The 23,370-nt window shown below is 42.6% G+C and overlaps 1 protein-coding gene and 1 pseudogene across 2 annotated transcripts; both read left to right on the plus strand.

Moving 5' to 3' along the window:
- The first annotated feature begins 332 nt into the window (after nt 1-332).
- LOC306732823 (NLR family CARD domain-containing protein 3-like) lies at nt 333-7,998 on the plus strand (annotated as a pseudogene). The gene is made up of 4 exons: nt 333-1,938; nt 2,041-2,195; nt 7,343-7,485; nt 7,957-7,998. The product of its transcript is annotated as an NLR family CARD domain-containing protein 3-like (transcript).
- A 6,675-nt stretch (nt 7,999-14,673) lies between these two features.
- On the plus strand, nt 14,674-22,309 carry LOC306732832 (protein NLRC3-like; the record flags this gene model as incomplete). Its single annotated transcript, XM_079213995.1, has 10 exons — nt 14,674-14,678; nt 15,109-15,249; nt 17,069-17,182; nt 17,396-17,474; nt 17,548-17,773; nt 17,937-19,725; nt 19,805-19,978; nt 20,100-20,273; nt 21,522-21,568; nt 21,726-22,309. 10 exons carry the CDS (start codon nt 14,674-14,676, stop codon nt 22,307-22,309), a joined length of 3,333 nt encoding a protein of 1,110 aa, XP_079070121.1.
- Between the last annotated feature and the right edge of the window lie 1,061 nt (nt 22,310-23,370).

Genomic DNA, 23,370 nt, shown 5'->3' on the forward strand with positions numbered 1-23,370 from the left:
TGCTTATAAAATTTAACACGTATTAATCATGTAATTTAAACATAGTGTTTGTGTTTTTCTGTTCCATCTTTAATCCTTAATGTTGTTATCTAAATGTAATTTATCGATATTTATCAATAAATGAAATGAAATGTAATATTCGGGCTCGACGTAATAAATATGACGTAATAAATAAGACGTAAATGATATGACCGGCATAAAGACAATTGTAAAGTGCATAAAGATACAACTCACCATTACGCCGAATTAGTAGAGTAGAGCTTGTTTCTCTGCTACGAGCCGGTCCCATCTCAGGGTGACGGGAGAAAAAGACCGAGCCCCAACCTGTGTTTATGTCCAGTCTACTGACTCTACTCCATGAGGTCAGACAGATTGAAACAGCATCCAGGAAACCAGACAGACCAGAATCAACCATCAGACAAGAAGACCTCTTTAAAGCCTCACCTGGAGGAGAGGAACCAATCAGAACAGTGTTGACAAAGGGAGTGGCTGGCATTGGGAAAACAGTCTTAACACAGAAGTTCACTCTGGACTGGGCTGAAGACAAAGCCACCCAGGACATCCAGTTCACGTTTCCATTCGCGTTCAGAGTTGAATGTGCTAAAAGAGAAGAAGTTCAGCTCGGTGGAACTTGTTCATTACTTCTTCACTGAAACCAAAGAAGCAGGAATCTGCAGGTTTGAAGAGTTCCCGGTTGTGTTCATCTTTGACGGTCTGGATGAGTATCGACTTCCTCTGGACTTCCACAACAATGAGGTCCTGACTGACGTCACAGAGTCCACCTCAGTGGATGTGCTGCTGACAAACCTCATCAGGGGGAAACTGCTTCCCTCTGCTCACCTCTGGATAACCACACGACCTGCAGCAGCCAATCAAATCCCTCCTGACTGTGTTGGCTTGGTGACAGAGGTCAGAGGGTTCACTGACCCACAGAAGGAGAAGTACTTCAGGAAGAGGTTCAGAGATGAGAAGCAGGCCAGCAGGATCATCCCCCACATCAAGACCTCACGAAGCATCCACATCATGTGCCACATCCCAGTCTTCTGCTGGAACACTGCTACAGTTCTGGAGGTCGTGTTGAAGACCAGAGCGGGAGGACAGCTGCCCAAGACCCTGACTAAGATGTACATCCACTTCCTGGTGGTTCAGGCGAAAAGTGAAGAAGATAAAGTATGATGGAGGAGCTGAGACAGATCCACACTGGAGTCCAGACAGCAGGAAGATGACTGAGTCTCTGGGAAAACTGGCTTTTGATCAGCTGCAGAAAGGGAACCTGATCTTCTATGAATCCGACCTGACAAAGTGTGGCATCGATCCCAGAGCAGCCTCAGTGTACTCAGGAGTGTTCACACAGATCTTTAGAGAGGAGAGCGGACTGTAACAGGACACAGTGTTCTGCTTCGTCCATCTGAGTGTTCAGGAGTTTCTGGCTGCTCTTCATGTCCATCTGACCTCCAACAACTCTGATGTCAACCTGATGGCAGATCTCTTCCAGAGTGCTGTGGACAATGCCTTACAGAGTCCTAATGGACACCTGGACTTGTTCCTCCGCTTCCTCCTGGGTCTTTCACTGGAGACCAATCAGAAACTCCTATGAGGTCTGCTGAGACAGACAGGAAGTTGCTCACAGACCAATCAGAGAACAGTCCAGTACATCAAGAAGAAGATCAGTGAGGATGTGTCTCCAGAGAAAAGCATCAATCTGTTCCACTGCCTGAATGAACTGAATGATGGTTCTCTAGTGGAGGAGATCCAACAGTCCCTGAGTTCAGGACGTCTCTTCACAGATGAACTGTTTCCTGTTCAGTGGTCAGCTCTGGTCTTCATCTTACTGTCTTCAGAAAAATATCTAGAGGTGTTTGATCTGGAGAAATATTCTCTTTCAGAGGAGGCTCTTCTGAGGCTGTTCCCAGTGGTCAAAGCCTCCAACAAAGCTCTGTAGGTGGACACATTATGGATACATTAACTAAATAGTAAATGTTGTTGATATTGCACTTTGATTAAACATTTTGTTTGTATTAATCCCTGTTCCTCCCCTAGGCTGAGTAGATGTAACCTCTTAAAGAGAAGCTGTGAAGCTCTGTCCTCAGTCCTCAGCTCCCAGTCATCTAGTCTGAAACAGCTGGACCTGAGCTACAACAAGCTGCAGGATTCAGGAGTGAAGCTTCTCTCTGCTGGACTGGAGAGTCCACACTGTACACTGGCGATTCTCAGGTCAGGATCAGGTGATTTACCACAAAGATGGCAAAGTGGCTTGAGTGTCTGATCTACTGAGTTCATAGTGGTGTTCCCAACATGTTACTGTGGGAGAACAATGTCTACTAGTGTCTCTGTGATATGCATTTGGACATAATGCTGTGAACTGAATGGTGAACTAGCCACTATCCTGCTAGGGATCAAAGTGTTGGAGGTCTTGTCCAACCAACATGAACATCCTTTGGCCCTCCTGCTTTCAGGGAACAAGGATGCTTTAAGTCCTGCTTTTAGTTTGTTAGAGCTTCTACTGCACTGGAATAACTCATTTCACTGGAATCAGGATTTAAATATGTTTTACAGTGACGTGATTTTAACAAAACATCTGTTTACAAAAGAAGATAAAACCAAAATGATAGTCATTCATGTTTATGATTAAAATTATGATTCATTGTGTATCAATATAAGAAAATCTGTGTGTTGTTTTGTGTGTTTGCAGCCTGTCACACTGTCAGATCACAGAGGAAGGCTGTTCTTCTCCGATATCAGCTCTGAAGTCAAACCCCTCCAGTCTGAGAGAACTGGATCTGAGTGAAAACAAGCTGCAGGATTCAGGAGTGAAGCTGCCAGGGGCTAAGAGTGTCAGGGGTCCAGAGTGTCAGCGGCCCCCTAGCCTTCACCTTCAGAATGTCATTCAAAGAGACACAAAAAGACAGAAAGAGTTTTGATGAGTATACCAGTGGCAGGCTGTCAGGGCCTTCTTTGATGAATATACCAGTGGCAGGCCGTCAGGGGCTTCTAAGCCTCCTCTGCTGGCCTAAACAGAATCACAAAGTTATAGCTATTTTATAATTTAATTGTTTTTCACAAATACACTACATGTATATAGTGCCAGCTGATGAGACTATGACTAGACGGCAGTGAAGGCCTAGGTAGAAAATCCACGGCCCGCCACTGGAGTATGCTTGCTAGCTAGCGATATATATATATATATATATATATATATATATATATATATATATATATATATATATATATAAAATATATAAAATATATAAAATAATATATAAAATCACTGTTTCTTGATTTTACATAATTTTTAAATTTCTCTTTTTAAAGTCACTTGCATATGATACATACAAAAATTACAGAATAATCTCAGCTATCTATATAATGAGGCACCATTGTCAAGGCACAAGTGTAAAAAGAAAATATGACTAAAGCTGAAAAATGTAATCTTGATTTTGGAAATGTTTCATATTTGTTGTGAAAACATAACTTTACTCATGTGGTATAGCGGTTTTGGTGATGGAAATTGGTTTACCAAAGGTCTTAGGTTTACAAAAGCAGTGGAATATATGAATAAAATGGTAGACACATGTAGATAAATGTCAAAAACCAAATGTATTATTATATGGTGGGGATGATGAGCTGTGGCTGGCTTTGAGGCCTGCTATGGTGATGTGTTGGCAGGCAGACGGACAGGGAGACTGCTGCAGTTGCATGTTGTCCTCTGGACCCTCGCAGCTCTGAATCCACTCTGTAAAATACATTAATACAAGTCAGTATGAGTTATAGCTATAGTCAACTATCTCCGTTAGCTCTCGTTAGCTCGCTCCGTGTTAGCAGCACCTAACGTGACATAAACACTACTGTAGTAACGATTAACGGAGATCCAACGCTACTAGGTGTATTAAGTTCACTGTAAGAAAGTTAACGGTGATAGAGACAACAGTTGATTATGCACCATTCAGTCGTAGACACGGAAGAGACATCCAAAACGGCGCTATCTAGTGACGTGCTAACGCTACGAAGCAATCGTCAACAAACAAACGTTAGTTACGGTCTTACAAACACATAATGGAGGTCCAACACTACTGGTCGTACTAAGTTCACTGTAAGAAAGTTAACGGTGACCGGGACAACAATTGATTACTCACCGTTCAGTCTCACAAAAAACGCTGTTGCCAGCTATCTGGCCCGTTAGCTCCGGCTATCTCCTTGTTAGCGAATCCTTCAGGCACTGGAGCTGTGCCGTCAGTCCCCTCCAATTTAGCTTTGCTCAGGACTCTTTGCTTGGTATCTTCTGACTCACACTGAAGCTTTGCACAAGTCGTAAGACACGTCCATTTACAGATGCTCAGACGTGGAAGTGGAAACCATATCCGCCAGATTTGAAACCATATCTGTGTGACGTATTATTGTGATGATATAATTTTATTAAAAACTTAAACACCTGCCCGAACGCATCGGCGCGGGCCCTGCCCCCAAAGGGTTAATGCAATTATCTAATAAACCAATCACATAGCAGTTGCTTCAATGCATTTAGGAGTGTGGTCCTGGTCAAGACAATCTCCTGAACTCCAAACTGAATGTCAGAATGGGAAAGAAAGGGGATTTAAGCAATTTTGAGCGTGGCATGGTTGTTGGTGCCAGACGGGCCGGTCTGAGTATTTCACAATCTGCTCAGTTACTCGGAAAATGCCTTGTTGATGCTAGAGGTCAGAGGAGAATGGGCCGACTGATTCAAGCTGATAGAAGAGCAACTTTGACTGAAATAACCACTCGTTACAACCGAGGTATGCAGCAAAGGAAAAATGTTGCCTGGTCTGATGAGTCTCGATTTCTGTTGAGACATTCAGATAGTAGAGTCAGAATTTGGCGTAAACAGAATAAGAACATGGATCCATCATGCCTTGTTACCACTGTGCAGGCTGGTGGTGGTGTAATGGTGTGGGGATGTTTTCTTGGCACACTTTAGGCCCCTTAGTGCCAATTGGGCATCGTTTAAATGCCACGGCCTACCTGAGCATTGTTTCTGACCATGTCCATCCCTTTATGGCCACCATGTACCCATCCTCTGATGGCTACTTCCAGCAGGATAATGCACCATGTCACAAAGCTCGAATCTCTTCGAGGCCGGGAGAGTCGCTTTAATTTAGAGAGAGGGGGAGATATATATCTCCCCCTCTCTCTAAATTAAAGCGACTCTCCCGGCCTCGAACATCCGCCTGGCAGGCGGACGTTCTCGGACGGACGAGCCGGGGACCCTTCGGCTTACCCCGACGTGCTGGAGTCAGGGCCCAGTCACAGCTGCGAGCAGCTTTAATTTATGATTATTTTTTATTTCATAAATAATTTTGCCGATGGGTGCCTTTTTTCAGTTTGAGCACCTGCCCCCAAAATGTCTGTGCACGTGCCTAGTTGAGAGTGAGGGGTTCAGGGAACTGCTTCAGGTCCTTGAGCCATCATATGTTTTGCCAACCAGAAAGGTTTGTATAGAAAATGTCTAGAGAAGTAGTTGATATCCAATTCATTTAATATTTTATTTAAATATATTGATTTGCTTTAATTTTCAGACTGTCAAAGAAATGGTGGCCCAAAAATATGAGGAGGAACGAGAACGAGTGAAAATGAAAGTACAGCAGGCTGTGGCAGTGAGTATAACAGCTGACATGTGGACATCTGTGAACATGGAGGCTTACTTGGCTCTTACCTGTCACTACATTAATGACAATATGCAGTTGTGTACATCTGTGTTGAGAGTGCAATACTTTCCACAAAGTCACACTGCTGACAATTTGGCCCGAGTCACAAGGGGCATGATGGATGACTGGGCCATAACTAATGAAGTAAAGTGTCTTGTGACCGACGCAGCACCAAACATGTTTCATCCACAAAAAAAAAAATCTCCAAATTCGGCATTCAAATTGCATTGCACACACTCTAAATGCATAAGCAAAGAAATCATGTGATCAAATCCCTACACCTACATCAGACACAAATCGAGGCAAATTGTAACTTACTTCAGATCAAGCGCCACAGCCAAAGAGAAGCTTGCTCAAGTGCAGCAACAGATGGGACGGCAAGCCTGAAACTCACCAATGAGGTGCCAACACGCTGGAACAGCGCATATCAAAGGCTGGCAAGGCTACATGAGGAGAAGGAACCAGTGTGGGTATCCCTTGCCTCACTAAAAACAGACATAACTCCACTTATGGCTGATGAGTTTACCATCACAGGAGAAACACTTCTTGTGCTTGCTCCTTTCCATCAAGCTACAGTGGAGTTGTCTGAAGAGAAGAGATTTTCAGGGTCAAAGGTCATCCCCATGATGAAAATGCTCCATCATACACTTGAGAGTAAGACAAATTTGCACACACAGGCAGCAATACACCTCCAAGAACACCTGAGGCGACGAGTCACAGTCGCTGCTTCCAATCTGGAGTCATGAAGTGTGTTGACCCCATCAACACTTCTAGAACCCAGATTTAAATCACTCGGGTTTCGTAGTTCCTCCAAATGCAGTGAAATCTGAATGTGCGGCTGTAATTGGGCGCACATCGACTGAGCCACAGCCTGGACCTTCTTCACAACAGCTATCCGCACCCACTTCAGGCATGTTATTCAGTTTTATCTGTTTATTTGTGCATTGATTTGCTTGCAAATCATGTACCAAAATGCCAATTTGTTGTTTTTTTAGATAACCTGTGGAAGCACCTGGATGAGGAAGTTGGCAGGCAGACCACCAACGTCACAGCCGATGCAATCATTGAGGTTCAGAAATACCTGGTAGAGGGCAACATTCCAAGGTCCCAGGATCCTTTGAGATATTGGGACAACCAAAAGAACACATACCCAAACCTCTTCTGGCTGTCCCTACAATTGTTGTGCACACCAGCCTCATCTGTGCCATGTGAGCGGGTGTTCTCTAAAGCTGGAGAACTTGCGTCAAAGAAACGTATTCGCCTGAATGCCAAGACATTGGAACAACTTCTTTTTTGAATAAAAATGTATTAAAAAAAAATCCCCGCCCTGCCTCAAAGACAAGTACATAAGCATCCTCGCATTCACATGTTAAATATATTTTAAACTTAAATTAAGATATAGAATAATACAATAAATTAAATTATTGTATGTACTAGGTCATTAAATCAGTATGTCAGTTGAGCCTGTCAACTAGGTTGCCTGTAATGATTTTTAAGATCCAGCAGGTGTCAGTATTGAGCAACACAGTATCAATACAGTTTGGGTAATGTGCCGCAACGCTTCATGAGGCCTCATCTACCCATCACTACCTACTACTGAACCCACGGTTGGAACTTGTCTTAACAGGCGTTCAGCCTTCCAATGTCCCCTGCCCTTACAGTGATGACATCGGTCACTAGCCTCAACCTGCAGCTCACGACATCGGTCACTAGCCTCAACCTGCAGCTCACCACCACCACGCCGCCGGCTCGTCCCACACCCGATCTTAATGCCCTCTTGACGAGTGGGTGGAGCCTTCTGGCTGTAATGTAGATGCCATCCACCACACCTCCCCTCAGGCCCCTACAATATATACACACATTATATATACACACATGTATGGCTAACATGCAGACGTTTAGCAGCTTTAATGTTGCTTTTGTTTACGTCGTTCCGCCTGCAGACTCAACACATTCTTTGGTTGATGGTAAAGTTTGTCTTTTTTGTTCCGTTACTTCTGAACTCTGAGCTTAAAGAAAATTGCGCTCTTCGTAAACCTGAGTGTTGTTATTGTGTTTTGGGGATTTTGGGGAATCAGAACCAAATCAATTTAGAGAGCGACTGACATCACCAGAAGTCAAACTCATGAGAATAATAACCAGATATGCAGTAATTTCCATTGAGCTGCAGCTGTGATGAACTCTATATATTAGACACATTTGGTGCATCTGCCTGTAGTGGAGCTGGAGTGAGTGATGTTTTTCTTTTACTCTCTGTTTGACTTCTCTGTTACAGGTGCTGATTGGAGTGTCGTCAGCCTGGATGAGCCACACCTGAGCTGGAGTAATAAAGCCCTTGTGCATGTGCAGCCTGGCCTCTGGGGGATCCATGGTGTCGCTGCATGACACATTGCTCTGGCTTCTGCTTGTGATTGCTTTCTTTTTACACACATATCCATACATGAGCTTCACTACTGATCACTGAAACCTCCACTTTATTTTGGTTTCTGTTGTTGAAAATAAATAACTTTGTTAGCTGCCCGCTAGTTTGTCTCCCTGTTAGTTGCAGCCTTGGAGGAATTGTTACGCCCCGTGGTGGCTCTGAGAGACTTAACAAACAGAGGACTATTAAAAGGGGGACTGGTTGATTGGAGATCTGGAACAGGTTGGGTGATTGGATGACTGGAACCAGGTGTGTACATCTGTGAAGTATGAGAAAGACAACAGGAGGGGGAGATAAAGCAACAACACAATACATGTACGCATACTAGACATATAGGACACTGTCTGTAACAGGAATATTCAAAGGGTTGTACTTAATTTGAACATGAAAATACCTTTTCCTCCAGCCTGCTACACTCTATCAGTCTACATGTACAGCAACAAATCAGTTTTTTGGACTGAAACACACAGTGTCACATGTGAAGCAGCAACAGGAGGCGTTGACAATAAACTGTGATCAAATCGGACAGTTTTCAGCTGCCTTCAAAGTAAACAAAGGAAGTCACAGAAAAAATGACTTCCTGTTAGTTCTGAACTTTTGTCTACTTGTAGTTTACAGATCACGTTTGGATTCATTCATGTGTTTATAAATATATATTTATGTAGAAATGTATGTGTAGCTGCATCCTTTGCTCTTTTTATGTCTGCCTGTGAAATACATTACTACTCATTTTGATGTGTGTTGTATAAATACGATTTTGTATTATCAACCACACAAGATATGTTTTAAGATCAAACATGAGACGAATAATCAACAATCCAGCGTTAAGTATTAAACTACACATAAAATAAGGATTTTCTACAACACGTGGTGTTTGCTGTCAGATCTAAGAGCCAATCAGCTCTCTGATGTGGCGACAGCCAGGTGTTTCCCATCATGCACTGGGCAACGCAGTCCGTGGAGAGCTACTGCGGCGGCTGGCTCTGAAATCGACGGCCGGCTTGATCTCGTGAGAGTATCGTTGACCACGTGTGCATGACGTCAGAGCAAGTCGGGAGCAAGTCGGACACAAATCTAACCAGCATGCATTGCGCGCCGATCGCCGCCGAGAGCTGACTGCGCAGAACTGGATCATCTCGAACGAGCCTATTTTCTCTTTTGTCCTCACTGGGTGCATCCTAAGTCTCTAGATTGCATCCCCGTTTCCTTCACTTGTGTCCTTTCCATGCGAGGAGAGAAGACACGAGGAAACCATGTGAGGAGAGAAGACATGAGGAAACCATGTGAGGAGAGAAGACACTAGGAAACCATGTCAGGAGAGAAGAGACAAGGAAACCTTATGATAGAGAAGACACAAGGAAACCATGTGAGGAGAGAAGACATGATGAGGAGAGAAGACATGAGGAAACCATGTGAGGAGAGAATACACAAGGAAACCATGTGATAGAGAAGACATGAGGAAACCATGTGATAGAGAAGACACAAGGAAACCATGTGAGGAGAGAAGACATGAGGAAACCATGTGAGGAAAGTTTATTATGACTTTTTATCTCATAATTTTGACTTTCTATCTCATTAGTATGACTTTTTATCTCATAATTATGACTTTTTATCTCATAATTTCGACTTTATTATCTCATAATTATGACTTTTTATCTCATTTTTAAAATTTCTTTGTGGCGGAAACGGGCTTCGATAGACATGGGCCGTTTCTCAATAAGTGTTCTTCTCTGTACTCGTGTTCTCTGTTCTTCTCTGTACTCGTGTTCTCTGTTCTTCTCTGTACTCGTGTTCTCTGTTCTTCTCTGTACTCGTGTTCTCTGTACTCGTGTTCTCTGTTCTTCTCTGTACTCGTGTTCTCTGTTCTTCTCTGTACTCGTGTTCTCTGTTCTTCTCTGTACTCGTGTTCTCTGTTCTTCTCTGTACTCGTGTTCTCTGTTCTTCTCTGTACTCGTGTTCTCTGTACTCGTGTTCTCTGTTCTTCTCTGTGCTCGTGTTCTCTGTTCTTCTCTGTACTCGTGTTCTTGTGAAACGTCATCAGTCGCGGCTCAAGTTCTGCTCCGATTCAAAAGTCCGCTTCTCGCCAAGCACGGTGAAAATGCCCGGATGTGACTTGATCCTCCCATTTTACCCAGGATGCATCAGAGCAGACTTGAGCATTCTTGAGAGAGCCAATATCCCAGAATGCATTTCGCACCAGCAAACGGGGAACAATGGTGGATGAGAGAACTCACAACTGAAGTTGACGTTCTCTGAATACTACCGTTGTTGAGTCACAACATGTAGGTTTAGGATGTTTTCAGGCGAGAAGCTATTTGTTTAAGCATCAAATCTGTGGTGGGTTTGTCCAGAAGCAGCTTCATTAAAAAAAATACGCTGACGGGTTGAGGTCCTGGTCTCGGACCTTCAGCCCCGTAGCTCTGGGCCGTCAGCGCTCTGCTGCCCGACGAGAGCAGCCTGATCCCGGCTGGACTCTTAGAAATGATCCGCTGGCTCCGATGTCTCCGTATCGATTTAACATGAGTTATAATTCAGTTTTGCGGATCTAACAAGCAATATGTATTATGTATTATTTATTCACAGTAACGTTACATCAGTTTGACTGAAGGAAAGGTTAAGATTCATAACTTATGATTTTAATTGAACTTTACTTTGAACTACAGCGGTGTCTTATTACTTTTGACCGAATTTGATTGCAATTGTTTGTGTATTATATAAATATATAACTGTGTATATATAGGAGGAGGAGCTTCTTGTTCTCCGCTTGGTTCCAGTGGGTCAGAGGGAGCAGGAAGGAGCTGAGGGTTAATCTTTAACATGGTCATTAAGTCATAACACATGATCAGCTCTCTGAACTGAGTGCTGCAGGTTCACACTGGTTCATCACAGTGGTGGAGTGGGACAGCAGCCTGAAGACACGCAGGACTGGTGAAGAAGAGGAGGAAGAGGAGTTAATCCTGGAAACTCTTCTTCCACACAGACCGGGTCCACACAGCAGAGGGTTGACGTCCAGGAGGAGAAAGTGAGTAAGTGGCCCTTGAATTCTGTTAGAACAATTGTTACTCGACACCGGTTGTGAAATCATTAATCAGCCATTTATTCTTTTCAAAGAAAGAGCAGAGCCAGAGACACAACGTGTTACTTAGTAATTTCCTATCAAAGTCTGCTCCCTGAATCCTGAACCTTCCTCCCGTCATCATAGATATGTTTTGAGCCATTTTTCGACTACACCTTGAATAAGGAAGGTAGCACCTAGTAGCACTTAAATGTCTCTTACTGATAGCAATTTGTAGTTTAACTGTATTGAAGAAATTGTACTTTCTTGATTCTTGTTGTTCTGAGTTTGTCCTCATGTTGAATCACTTATTGTAAGTCGCTTTGGATAAAAGCGTCAGCTAAATGAAATGTAATGTAATCATGACCAACAAGCTGCTCTTTGCCTCCTGTCTGTCTGTCTCCATCAGGGCTGCAGGTGAACCTGTCTGTCTCCATCAGGGCTGCAGGTGATCACCAACATGAACAGGTATCACTCAACACTTTTTTCCTTCAGCGTATTCACTCTGACTGACTTCATGTTGACTGTTTCTCTGCTCGTTCACTTGAACCTTGACTCTTAATGAACCTATAAAACACATTCAGTCGTTAGATTGAATTCTGATACTGTACTAAAGTCTGAACTTTGGTACTTCAGGTGTTTTATGAAGCTCATATTTCATGTTTATTGAGGCCTCTGCTGGTCAAAGTGCTCTCAGAGATCAAATATCTACTCTGTTGATTAATAACTTCATCTATGAAGCAGGAATCAATGTATGCCAAGTAGTCTAGGACCAGGTCCAGATATCTGGGGACCAGGGGCGTTTCTAGGATTCAAGGAAAGAGGGGGGGGGGGGGGGGGGGGGGGGGGGGGGGCTAGCGAACCGGCATGTAGAACCGCAGCAATTTTTTTTGGGGCCCCGGATATTCATTGTTTCAGACAGTTCATAGATTGCTTCAATCAGAAAGAGTGTGATTTTGCTCTGTAGTTTTGCATTCATTCAGTATATGATAATAGAAGAGACAGGATGTCAGGGTCATAGTGAACACAAATATGAACTTTTCTCAAGTAACGAGAGAGGAATACTTTTCCTGCTTGTAGACGGATAAACTAGCTTTCATATCCGCGTCACTCCCAAATCCAATGGATGGAGAATGGACCTGACAGTGTCAACTTTTGAGTTGTTTACTTGTTTTATTTTGAGCAGAAGGGAATAAGATTTTGATCAACATTTACATCTATTATGTTGTCTGTATAGTTTTTACAAACCAGTTATATTTTATGCTAGTGCTTTGGGCACAATCACTGAGATAAAAATTAACTAGTTCAGTGTCTAATATAACATTCAATAGTTAAAAAAAAACATGAATAACAAAAAAAAAAACATTTCAAGTACATCTTAATTATCAAATGATGAATATTGTGTATGATGGTACTCCTTGGTATAGTTTACTATGAGATAAGCTCTTTGGTATAGTTTACCTGAGATAAACTCCTTGGTATAGTTTACTATGAGATAAACTCCATGGTATAGTTTACTTTGAGATAAACTCCATGGTATAGTTTACTTGTAGATGAACTCTGTGGTATAGTTTACTATGAGATAAACTCTGTGGTATAGTTTACTATGAGATAAACTCCTTGGTATAGTTTACTATGAGATAAACTCCTTGGTATAGTTTACTATGAGATAAACTCCTTGGTGTAGTTTACTTGTAGATAAACTCCGTGGTATAGTTTACTTGTAGATAAACTCCGTGGTATAGTTTACTTGTAGATAAACTCCTTGGTATAGTTTACTATGAGATAAACTCCTTGGTTTAGTTTACTTGTAGATACATTTCTTGGTATAGTTTACTGTGAGATAAACTCCGTGGTATAGTTTACTATGAGATAAACTCCTTGGTTTAGTTTACTTGTAGATACATTTCTTGGTATAGTTTACTATGAGATAAACTCCTTGGTATAGTTTACTATGAGATAAACTCCTTGGTGTAGTTTACTTGTAGATGAACTCCTTGGTATAGTTTACTATGAGATAAACTCCTTGGTATAGTTTACCGTGAGATAAACTCCTTGGTATAGTTTACTATGAGATAAACTCCTTGGTGTAGTTTACTATGAGATAAACTCCGTGGTGTAGTTTACTTGTAGATGAACTCCTTGGTATAGTTTGCTATGAGATAAACTCCTTGGTATAGTTTTCTTGTAGATAAACTCCTTTATATCCTGTATAGTTTTTACAAACTAGTTATATTATATGCTAATTTGGGCACTATCACTGAGATAAAAAATTAACTAGTTCAGTGTCTAATATAACATTCAATAGTTTAAAAAAAACATGAATAACAAAAAAAAAAGCATTTCAAGTACATCTTAATTATCAAATGATGAATATTGTGTATGATGGTGCTCCTTGGTATAGTTTACTATGAGATGAACTCTTTGGTATAGTTTACTATGAGATAAACTCCTTGGTATAGTTTACTTGTAGATAAACTCCGTGGTATAGTTTACTTGTAGATAAACTCCTTGGTTTAGTTTACTTGTAGATACATTTCTTGGTATAGTTTACTATGAGATAAACTCCTTGGTATAGTTTACTATGAGATAAACTCCTTGGTTTAGTTTACTTGTAGATACATTTCTTGGTATAGTTTACTATGAGATAAACTCCTTGGTATAATCCTTTTGTGGTTTATGAGAGAAGTTACTTGGGTTGTGAGAAAGCCAGCGCAATAGCCTCCCCAAGGTCCTAGCGCCCTGAGGTTAAGTATGATGATAGGCTATTGGATTGTATTTTTAAGGGGAGAAAACATACAAACCAGAACACACGCACATATGTAGCATGTTAGAGTTATAAATAACTGTCCATGTGAGAAACAATAGTTTAATTTAATGACACTTTTTTATTTTTTATTAATATTCGGGGCTAATTAAAAAACATCCGGGGCTTTAACCTAGGACGCCACTGCTGGGGACCAGCTCCACATATCTGGGAACCAGCTCCAGATATGTGGGGACCAGCTCCAGATTGTGGGGACTAGCTCCAGATTGTGGGGACCAGCTCCACATATCTGGGGACCAGCTCCAGATTGTGGGGACCAGCTCCAGCTATCTGGGGAACAGCTCCACATATCTGGGGACCAGCTCCAGATATCGGGGACCAGCTCCAGATATCGGGGACCAGCTCTAGATATCTGGGGACCAGCTCCACATATCTGGGGACCAGCTCCAGATATCTGGGGACCAGCTTCAGATGTCTGGGGACCAGCTTCAGATATCTGGGGACCAGCTTCAGATGTCTGGGGACCAGCTCCAGATGTCTGGGGACAAGCTTCAGATATCTGGGGACCAGCTCCAGATCAAAACAGTGTATCTGCATTGTGATATGGCATAATCCAGATTGCATAATGAAATACAATGCAATGGTGATTGAAAAAATTTACAGGTGAATCATTACTTTATAAACCTACCGTATCATATTTCATATCTATGTTTTCAAAACGTTTGTACTATGAAATAAGGAAGGAAACATGACGTAATTATAGGTTTCTTCAATAATGCAGCTACTGAGCTCCCCCTGGTGGTCAGTGAAGGTTACAGCTGGTCTCAGTGTTCCTGTCAGTCAACAGAGTTCATGTTCAGCTGAGGTTAATTAAGCCTAATTACTTTCTTTAACTGTTTTATTGTATAGCTTCCTTGATGCAGAGTGAACCTTGTTGATTAAACGTCATCAGTTCAAATCCCTTCTGTCCAAGAAGATGCTACGTGTCACATAATTACAGCTTCTTTAATCATAATCTTCAGATCCTCAACACTCACACACATTTTCAGGAAATCTATGTCAAATATAACGTTTCTGTATTGATCCTTTTCTTGTTGATAGCTGATAGTTTTTCCCAACAGCTGCTCTGACTGAAGATTCAAAACAGAATTCCCCTCCCTGCTGGTCTTCTTCTCTATTGTAGGACCCATCAGAGACCAAAGTCCCCTGAATCAGAACCAGAACCAGAACCTGGACCTGAACCCAGCTGTGTGTCCATGAAGAGTGATTGGTCTAAAGAAGATTTTACTAACTTCAAAGATGGACGGCGTTCTTATGACCCAGAGTAAGTTCTTAAAACAGATGAAACAGAGAAACTGACTAACTGTTCTGATTCTCAGTTATGAAACACAGAATTGGTCGTGCATCATTTACAGTGTTTTTTTATGATGATCAATCATGACAGAATTCAATATCTTGTACTAACTGCTCAGTAGGTGCTGTATGAATCATTAACTGTAAACAGTCTCTGGTGCAAACACAATGTGAGTTTATTTCTCCACAGAGTCGACCAGGAGAGGTCAGAGTTTCAGAAAGCTGCAGAGTTCTGGAGACAGACGACTGGGACGAGCTGCAAAAGTCTTCAGAACAGCTCCAGAGTTCTGGGGACTAGGTACAGAATTTCAGGGACTACCTGTTGTGGTTTGTGGAGAAGTTTCAGAAGACTATGGGCACATATAATTGTGTGTTTATAAATATATATGTATATATATATAATATATAATTGTACATATATTATGTTTATAAATGTATATATATATATTTATATTTATATATACATAAATAATTGCAAATAATTTGATCAAAAGTAAAAAGACACCGCTGTAGTGCAACGTTAAAGTTAAATAAAGTATTAAGTTATAAAACTTAACCTTTCCCTCAGTCAAACTGATGTAACGTTACATGTGAACAAATTATAAACTCTGAGAATAAAGACTGCTTGTTAGATCATCAAAACTGAATTATATCTCATGCTTAATCGCTGTGGAGACATCGGAGACATCGGAGTCAGCGGATCATTTCAAAAAGTCCTGCCGAGATGAGGTTGCTCTCGGCGGGCAGCAGAGCGCTGACTGCCCGGTCCCGTGAGCAGGACCTAAAATCTCAGAAATCGTAGGCGTATATTTTTAAGTAGGCTGAATCTTGAAAAACCAACCACAAATTTGATGCTTAAACAACTAACTTCTCGCCTGAAAACATCCTAAAACTACATTTTGTGACTCAAAAACACTAACATTCAGAACATTCTCATCTGCCATTGTTCCCTGTTGCTGGTGCGAAATGCATTCTGGGATATTGGCTGTCCCAAGTACGCACAAGTCACCTCTGATGCATCTTGGGTAAAATGAGCAGAGCAAGTCACATACGGGCATTTTGTTTGGGGACTAGCTACAGGGGTTCTGGGTCTACATTCAGAGGTCTGGGGACTAGCTGCAGGGGTTCTGGGTCTACATTCAGAGGTCTGGGGACTAGATGCAGGGGTTCTGGGTCTACATTCAGAGGTCTGGGGACTAGCTGCACGGGTTCTGGGTCTACATTCAGAGGTCTGGGAACAAGTTAATAAGCTATGCAGACTAGTGTCAGAAGTCTGGAGGCAGAGTGCAGTTTGATGAGTGGTTTTAATGAGTTGAAGGGTTGTCCTCATGAATCCTAGTTATTTTTGGTGACTATGCTTTTTTGTTGGGACTTCCTAAGATTTCAACTATTTAGACACATTCAACCATCGGTGGTTGAATTTTGGGTTTCATATTGTCCACTGACTATATAATAACTGGTGAACTTTAAATTACTGTGTTCTTTGTGTTCATTAATGTCTGCTGGTTATCTTTGGAAGATCCTAAATATAAGTGTCTCCACCGCTCAGAGTCAAATTTCTACAAGATGTGACTCCAGTAGTTTTAGTTATTGTGTCTCATTGTAACGAGTTGGTTGAATAAGAAAACAACAAGTCACAATCAAGAAGCTTTATCTTCTTTACCATTAACTACAAGTTTTGATGAAAATTACAGCAATTTTACTGTCCAATAAAACCAGTGGAAGCAAAAAAATTAATCTTGTATGTACAGAAATCCTTTATATTCAGTAATTCTCAGTGTTTCTATCAGGTCTCAGCAGCAGAGAGAAAAGTCTCCTGAACCCAGCTGTGTGTCCATGAAGAGTGATTGGTCGAAAGGTGGTCTGATTGAATTCAAAGGTGGACGCCGTTCTTATGACCCACAGTAAGTTCTTAAAACAGATGAAACAGATGACTAACTGTCACACAGATGGTCGTCCTTCATCTCCAGTCTTTAGCATCTGGTTTATAAAATGATTAATCATGACAGGACACAACTTCTTTAACTTATTGTTGTATTTGTGTTTTAATATCATGAACAATAAACAGTCTGCGGTGCAAACACAATGTGAGCTGATTGTTCATGACTCCTCCACAGAGAGGACCAGGAGAGCTCAGAGGTTCCCAGAGGTCCATCTGCCCAGCTGCATCAAACACACCTGGACTCCATATTTATGGTCTGTACATGTGCAACTACTTTTACATGGTTCCATGGTTTTAGTTTGTCATTCATATGATATTCTGTTCCAGCTGCTGGAGGAGAACATCCTCACTTTTGTGAAAGACGAGCTGAAGAAGATCCAGAAGGTTGTGAGTTCAGATTACCCAGAATTCTTAGAGATTCAGAGAGAGGATAAGGAGGTGTTGGATGGTGAGGATGAAGAACAGAGGAGGAGCAGAGAAGCATTTCAGAAGATCTCACTGCACTTCCTGAGGAGCATGAAGCAGGAAAAGCTGGCTGACTGTCTGCAGAGCAGTAAGAGGATTTCTCTAAAGATTTAACATGCTGGATAAATGGGACGTCTACTAATGTCTTAAGAGATGGACCAGAATATATTCATGGACTCATTCTTTGAGGAAATGACATGTTGAAATCTATTATTTGACTCATTGATCTTCTTTGTTGTGTGTTCATTCAGGACTTCCTGCTGGAGTTTGTCAGCGTAAACTCAAATCTAACCTGAAGAAAAAGTTCCAGTGTGTGTTTGAGGGGATCGCTAAAGCAGGCAACCCAACCCTTCTGAACCAGATCTACACAGAGCTCTACATCACAGAGGGAGGGACTGCAGAGGTCAATGATGAACATGAGGTCAGACAGATTGAAATAGCATCCAGGAAACCACACAGACCAGAAACAACCATCAAACAAGAAGACCTCTTTAAAGCCTCACCTGGAGGAGAGGAACCAATCAGAACAGTGATGACAAAGGGAGTGGCTGGCATTGGGAAAACAGTCTTAACACAGAAGTTCACTCTGGACTGGGCTGAAGACAAAGCCAACCAGGACATCCAGTTCACGTTTCCATTCACGTTCAGAGAGCTGAATGTGCTGAAAGAGAAGAAGTTCAGTTTGGTGGAACTTGTTCATCACTTCTTCACTGAAACCAAAGAAGCAGGAATCTGCAGGTTTGAAGAGTTCCCGGTTGTGTTCATCTTTGACGGTCTGGATGAGTGTCGACTTCCTCTGGACTTCCACAACAATGAGATCCTGACTGACGTCACAGAGTCCACCTCAGTGGATGTGCTGCTGACAAACCTCATCAGGGGGAAACTGCTTCCCTCTGCTCGCCTCTGGATAACCACACGACCTGCCGCAGCCAATCAAATCCCTCCTGACTGTGTTGGCTTGGTGACAGAGGTCAGAGGGTTCACTGACCCACAGAAGGAGAAGTACTTCAGGAAGAGGTTCATAGATGAGGAGCAGGCCAGCAGGATCATCCCCCACATCAAGACCTCACAAAGCCTCCACATCATGTGCCACATCCCAGTCGTCTGCTGGATCACTGCTACAGTTCTGGAGGATGTGTTGAAGACCACAGAGGGAGGACAGCTGCCCAAGACCCTGACTGAGATGTACATCCACTTCCTGGTGGTTCAGTCCAAAGTGAAGAAGGTCAAGTATGATGGAGGAGCTGAGACAGATCCACACTGGAGTCCAGACAGCAGGAAGATGACTGAGTCTCTGGGAAAACTGGCTTTTGATCAGCTGCAGAAAGGGAACCTGATCTTCTATGAATCTGACCTGACAGAGTGTGGCATCGATATCAGAGCAGCCTCAGTGTACTCAGGAGTGTTCACACAGGTCTTTAGAGAGGAGAGAGGACTGTACCAGGACAAGGTGTTCTGTTTCGTTCATCTGAGTGTTCAGGAGTTTCTGGCTGCTCTTCATGTCCATCTGACCTTCATCAACTCTGGTGTCAACCTGATGGCAGAAGAACAAACAACCTCCCTGTTGTCAAAACCTGAACCAAAACATCTCTACCAGAGTGCTGTGGACAAGGTCTTACAGAGTCCTAATGGACACCTGGACTTGTTCCTCCGCTTCCTCCTGGGTCTTTCACTGGAGACCAATCAGACTCTCCTACGAGGTCTGCTGACACAGACAGGAAGTAGCTCACAGACCAATCAGGAAACAGTTGAATACATCAAGGAGAAGATCAGTGAGGATGTGTCTCCAGAGAAAAGCATCAATCTGTTCCACTGCCTGAATGAACTGAATGATGGTTCTCTAGTGGAGGAAATCCAATGGTACCTGAGTTCAGGACTTCTCTCCACAGATGAACTGTCTCCTGCTCAGTGGTCAGCTCTGGTCTTCATCTTACTGTCATCAGGAGAAGATCTGGAGGTGTTTGACCTGAAGAAATACTCTGCTTCAGAGGAGGCTCTTCTGAGGCTGCTGCCAGTGGTCAAAGCCTCCAACAAAGCTCTGTAAGTACAGAGAGAGTTAGATTCATAGATCATAACTTAATTCCGTGTATTATTTTTTTCTTCCTCCTTGTCTCTTCAGACTGAGTGTCTGTAACCTCTCAGAGAGAAGCTGTGAAGCTCTGTCCTCAGTCCTCAGCTCCCAGTCCTCTAGTCTGAGAGAGCTGGACCTGAGTAACAACAACTTGCAGGATTCAGGAGTGAAGATGCTGTCTGCTGGACTGGAGAGTCCACACTGGAGACTGCAGACTCTCAGGTCAGGATTCATCAACGTCTAAAACTAGTTGACACTCAAATCTTGATTTACATTCATGGATAAACTTGTATCCTCCTTAAGATTGTCTTAAGATGTGACGTGTGTTGTTTTGTGTTTACAGGCTGTCAGGCTGTCTGATCACAGAGGAAGGCTGTGCTTCTCTGGCCTCAGCTCTGAGCTCCAATCCCTCCCATCTGAGAGAGCTGGACCTGAGCTACAATCATCCAGGAGACGCAGGAGTGAAGCTGCTGTCTGCTGGACTGGAGGATCCTCACTGCAGACTGGAGACTCTCAGGTAAGAGGAGGCTGCAGCCACAGAGCATCAGTCTGATAGAGTAGGTAGTGCTGGAAACCTGTTCTCTGTCACACTGTCAGCCTGGTTAATATGACCCTGACACACCAAGCTGACCTCAAACTACCAGAGACTCATCTAACTGTTTGTGTCCCACATGATGTTGCACGGTGTATCGATACTAAAAGGTACCGTGGTACCCGTACGTTAAAAACGATATGACTTTGTATAATTTTAGTATCGATACTTCATTAAAATAGCGTGCGATCAGACCGCACTCACTTTTCCGCTCCCTGTCATGCTGCCTGCATGCATTGACTGCAAGGAGGCGAGGTTTAAGGGGGCGGGGCTTAAGGCGGGGGCTGCCCAGCGCTCACACACAGCGAATGATCAGGGGAGACATGATGCAGGAGCTCTTGCCGACTGTCCTCGGCTTGTTGGAACAAAAGATGAAGTGAAATGTGAAAGTACTTTGGCTCCATTACAGACTGAAGGAAAGCCCACTGACACACAGAGACCTGTCTAACAGACCAAGGGAGGACACGTCAAACATGGCAAAGCACCTTTCAGACAACAGGCTACATAGTCGTGTATAATCAATGCTATGATGGCACCATGTAGTGTTCATTAATATCTTGCTGGAGGCTAATACTAATATTAATGTCATTTGTTAAGTGTTCAAAAAGCTGAGTAGGAACAAGCTGGTAAAAAAGGGAACCAGACAGATGTTTGATGTATTACTATTCAGTATCCAGTGTGTGTTTCCCTTTAGTCCAGACATTACTGTGAAAAGACAAAGAAACAATCTGTTTAAACCTTCTTGATAAATCATCACAATAGGAATGTGTTGCTGTTTAAAGGAGTTAAGCTCCACCTGGGTTTAGTTTGTTTTTTACTGAGAGACAGTTCTCTGGCTGATAAGAGTGGACTTGTTGAAGCTACAGGTGACAGTCGGCCACAGACGCTGGTGAACATAGTGGAGCATTTAGCAGCTAAAGAGACAGATGTTTCCCTCAGGAGGTGGAGACCAAACACAGAGCTAAGAGAGAGAATAGTGGACTTCCATTCATCAGGTGACACAAACACAAAGAGTCCTGATGAGTCATCATGTTGATGTGGAACTGCTGGAAGTAACAGAATACTAGTTGATGAATAATAAGTGGTCCATGTGAACATGAATAACAAAGCTCTGTGCATGAGAGTGATGTCATGTTCATGTGTCCATGCTGCTCTGACTCCTCCTCCTTTCAGGGTGGAGCCTGCTGGAGTCCGATGGTTCAGACCAGGTCTGAGGAAGTGTAAGTGTGCTTTGAGTTTGATTCATGAAAACATTCAACCATCTTCAGACTGTGACATCACTCATTCACATCTCTGATGTCATCATCAAAGTGTCAATAGATGAACAGATGATAGAATAATAACTGCAGCTGTATTGTGTCTTGTTCTCTCCATCAGATTCCTGTGAACTCACACTCAACACAAACACAGTACACAGGAACCTCAAACTGTCTGACAACAACAGGAAGGTGACATATGTGAAGGAGGATCAGTCATATCCTGATCATCCAGACAGGTTTGACTTCTGTCCTCAGCTGCTGTGTAGAACTGGTCTGACTGGTCGCTGTTACTGGGAGGTCGAATGGAGAGGAAGAGTTTCTATATCAGTGAGTTATAGAGGAATCAGAAGGAGAGGAGAGAGTGAAGACTGTAGGTTTGGAATGAATGATCAGTCCTGGAGTCTGGTGTGTGATGGTCGTTACTATGTCCGTCACAATAAGACAGTAACACCCATCACCTCTTCTTCCTCCTCCTCCTCCTCCTCCTCCTCCTTCCCCTCTGGTAGAGTAGCAGTGTATGTGGACTGTCTTGCTGGCTCGCTGTCCTTCTACAGAGTCTTCTCTGACACACTGATCCACCTCCACACCTTCAACACCACATTCACTGAACCTCTTTATCCTGGGTTTGGGTTTGGGTTCTGGTCTGGTTCCTCAGTGTCTCTGTGTTCTCTGGAGGAGGGAGAGCCTCCTCCTGGTAGATAAACGTTCTCTCTGCTGTCCAGATAGTTCAGCCTGTACAGGATCACACAGCTGATGTTAGTTAGTAGCAACCTGATCTCTCAGTGGTTGTAAACAGTTGCAGCAGGTGAGGGGTACCTGAGCTGGTCTGGACTCTGGGGGGTTGAGAGCTCTCTGGACTTGTGGTGTTGCAGATGGATGTCTGAGAGCTGAGCGAGGTCCATGTAATGACCTGAAATGATCTGTTTCTGAGAGAAGAAACATGTTTTACTTTGTGTATAAAACTCAACTTTGTTGTCTTGAAACATTTCTTTGTGTGAAGAAAAACCTCCGAATGTCAAACGAGAGTCTTTCTGGATCAGATTCAGATGTGGAGAAATAATCACAACTTGTAAAGAGCTGTTTTGATTTGAAGAAGCTAAGTTCATCATCTTTGATCGTCGTGTAACAAATGAATTATTATTATTATTAAATATGCAGCTCAGCTCCTATAACCTTGAGCCATAGAGCCTGGTAAGCAGTATTTCTAAGTGTTGTTTCCCATGGTAACAGTTTAGGAGACATCCTGCCTGATGTTCCACCAGGAAGACCAGACAGGAACCTGAGAAATAAATGTTAACTTAAAGAAGTCTGTCATGAATTGTAGAAATAGGAGACAACAAAGAATCTTTTTGATGAGGCTTGTTGGTGATTTTACTTTGAAAACGTTTTATTTTTTCATCTTTTCTTTTCTTTACTTCTTGCATTATCCGTTGTTGTAACCTTTAATCTTGTTATTGTAAAAACAAATAAAACTGGTTTGTATTTTGTATATTCCAACCAAAGTCCAGTCTTGCTCATCTCTGAAGGCGTCTAGTCGTCTCCATACGGTGAGAGAGCTCTTCTCCTGCGATAGGCTGACAGGAGTGAATGATTGGTTCTCTCCTGAAGGTTCCCAACCACACAGGGTTCCTCCTTCAGTGGTGGCCTTTTTAAAACCTTTTAAAAATCCACCTATTTTTAGGCCCTTTCCTCTAAATGTCATACCCAAACTAAAAAGGGTGTATCTCTGCAACCACTAGGGCTGTTTGAATAATGTTGGTGTT

This window comes from Taurulus bubalis (genome assembly GCF_910589615.1).
Source record: "Taurulus bubalis genome assembly, chromosome: 1".
Lineage (NCBI taxonomy): Eukaryota > Metazoa > Chordata > Actinopteri > Perciformes > Cottidae > Taurulus > Taurulus bubalis.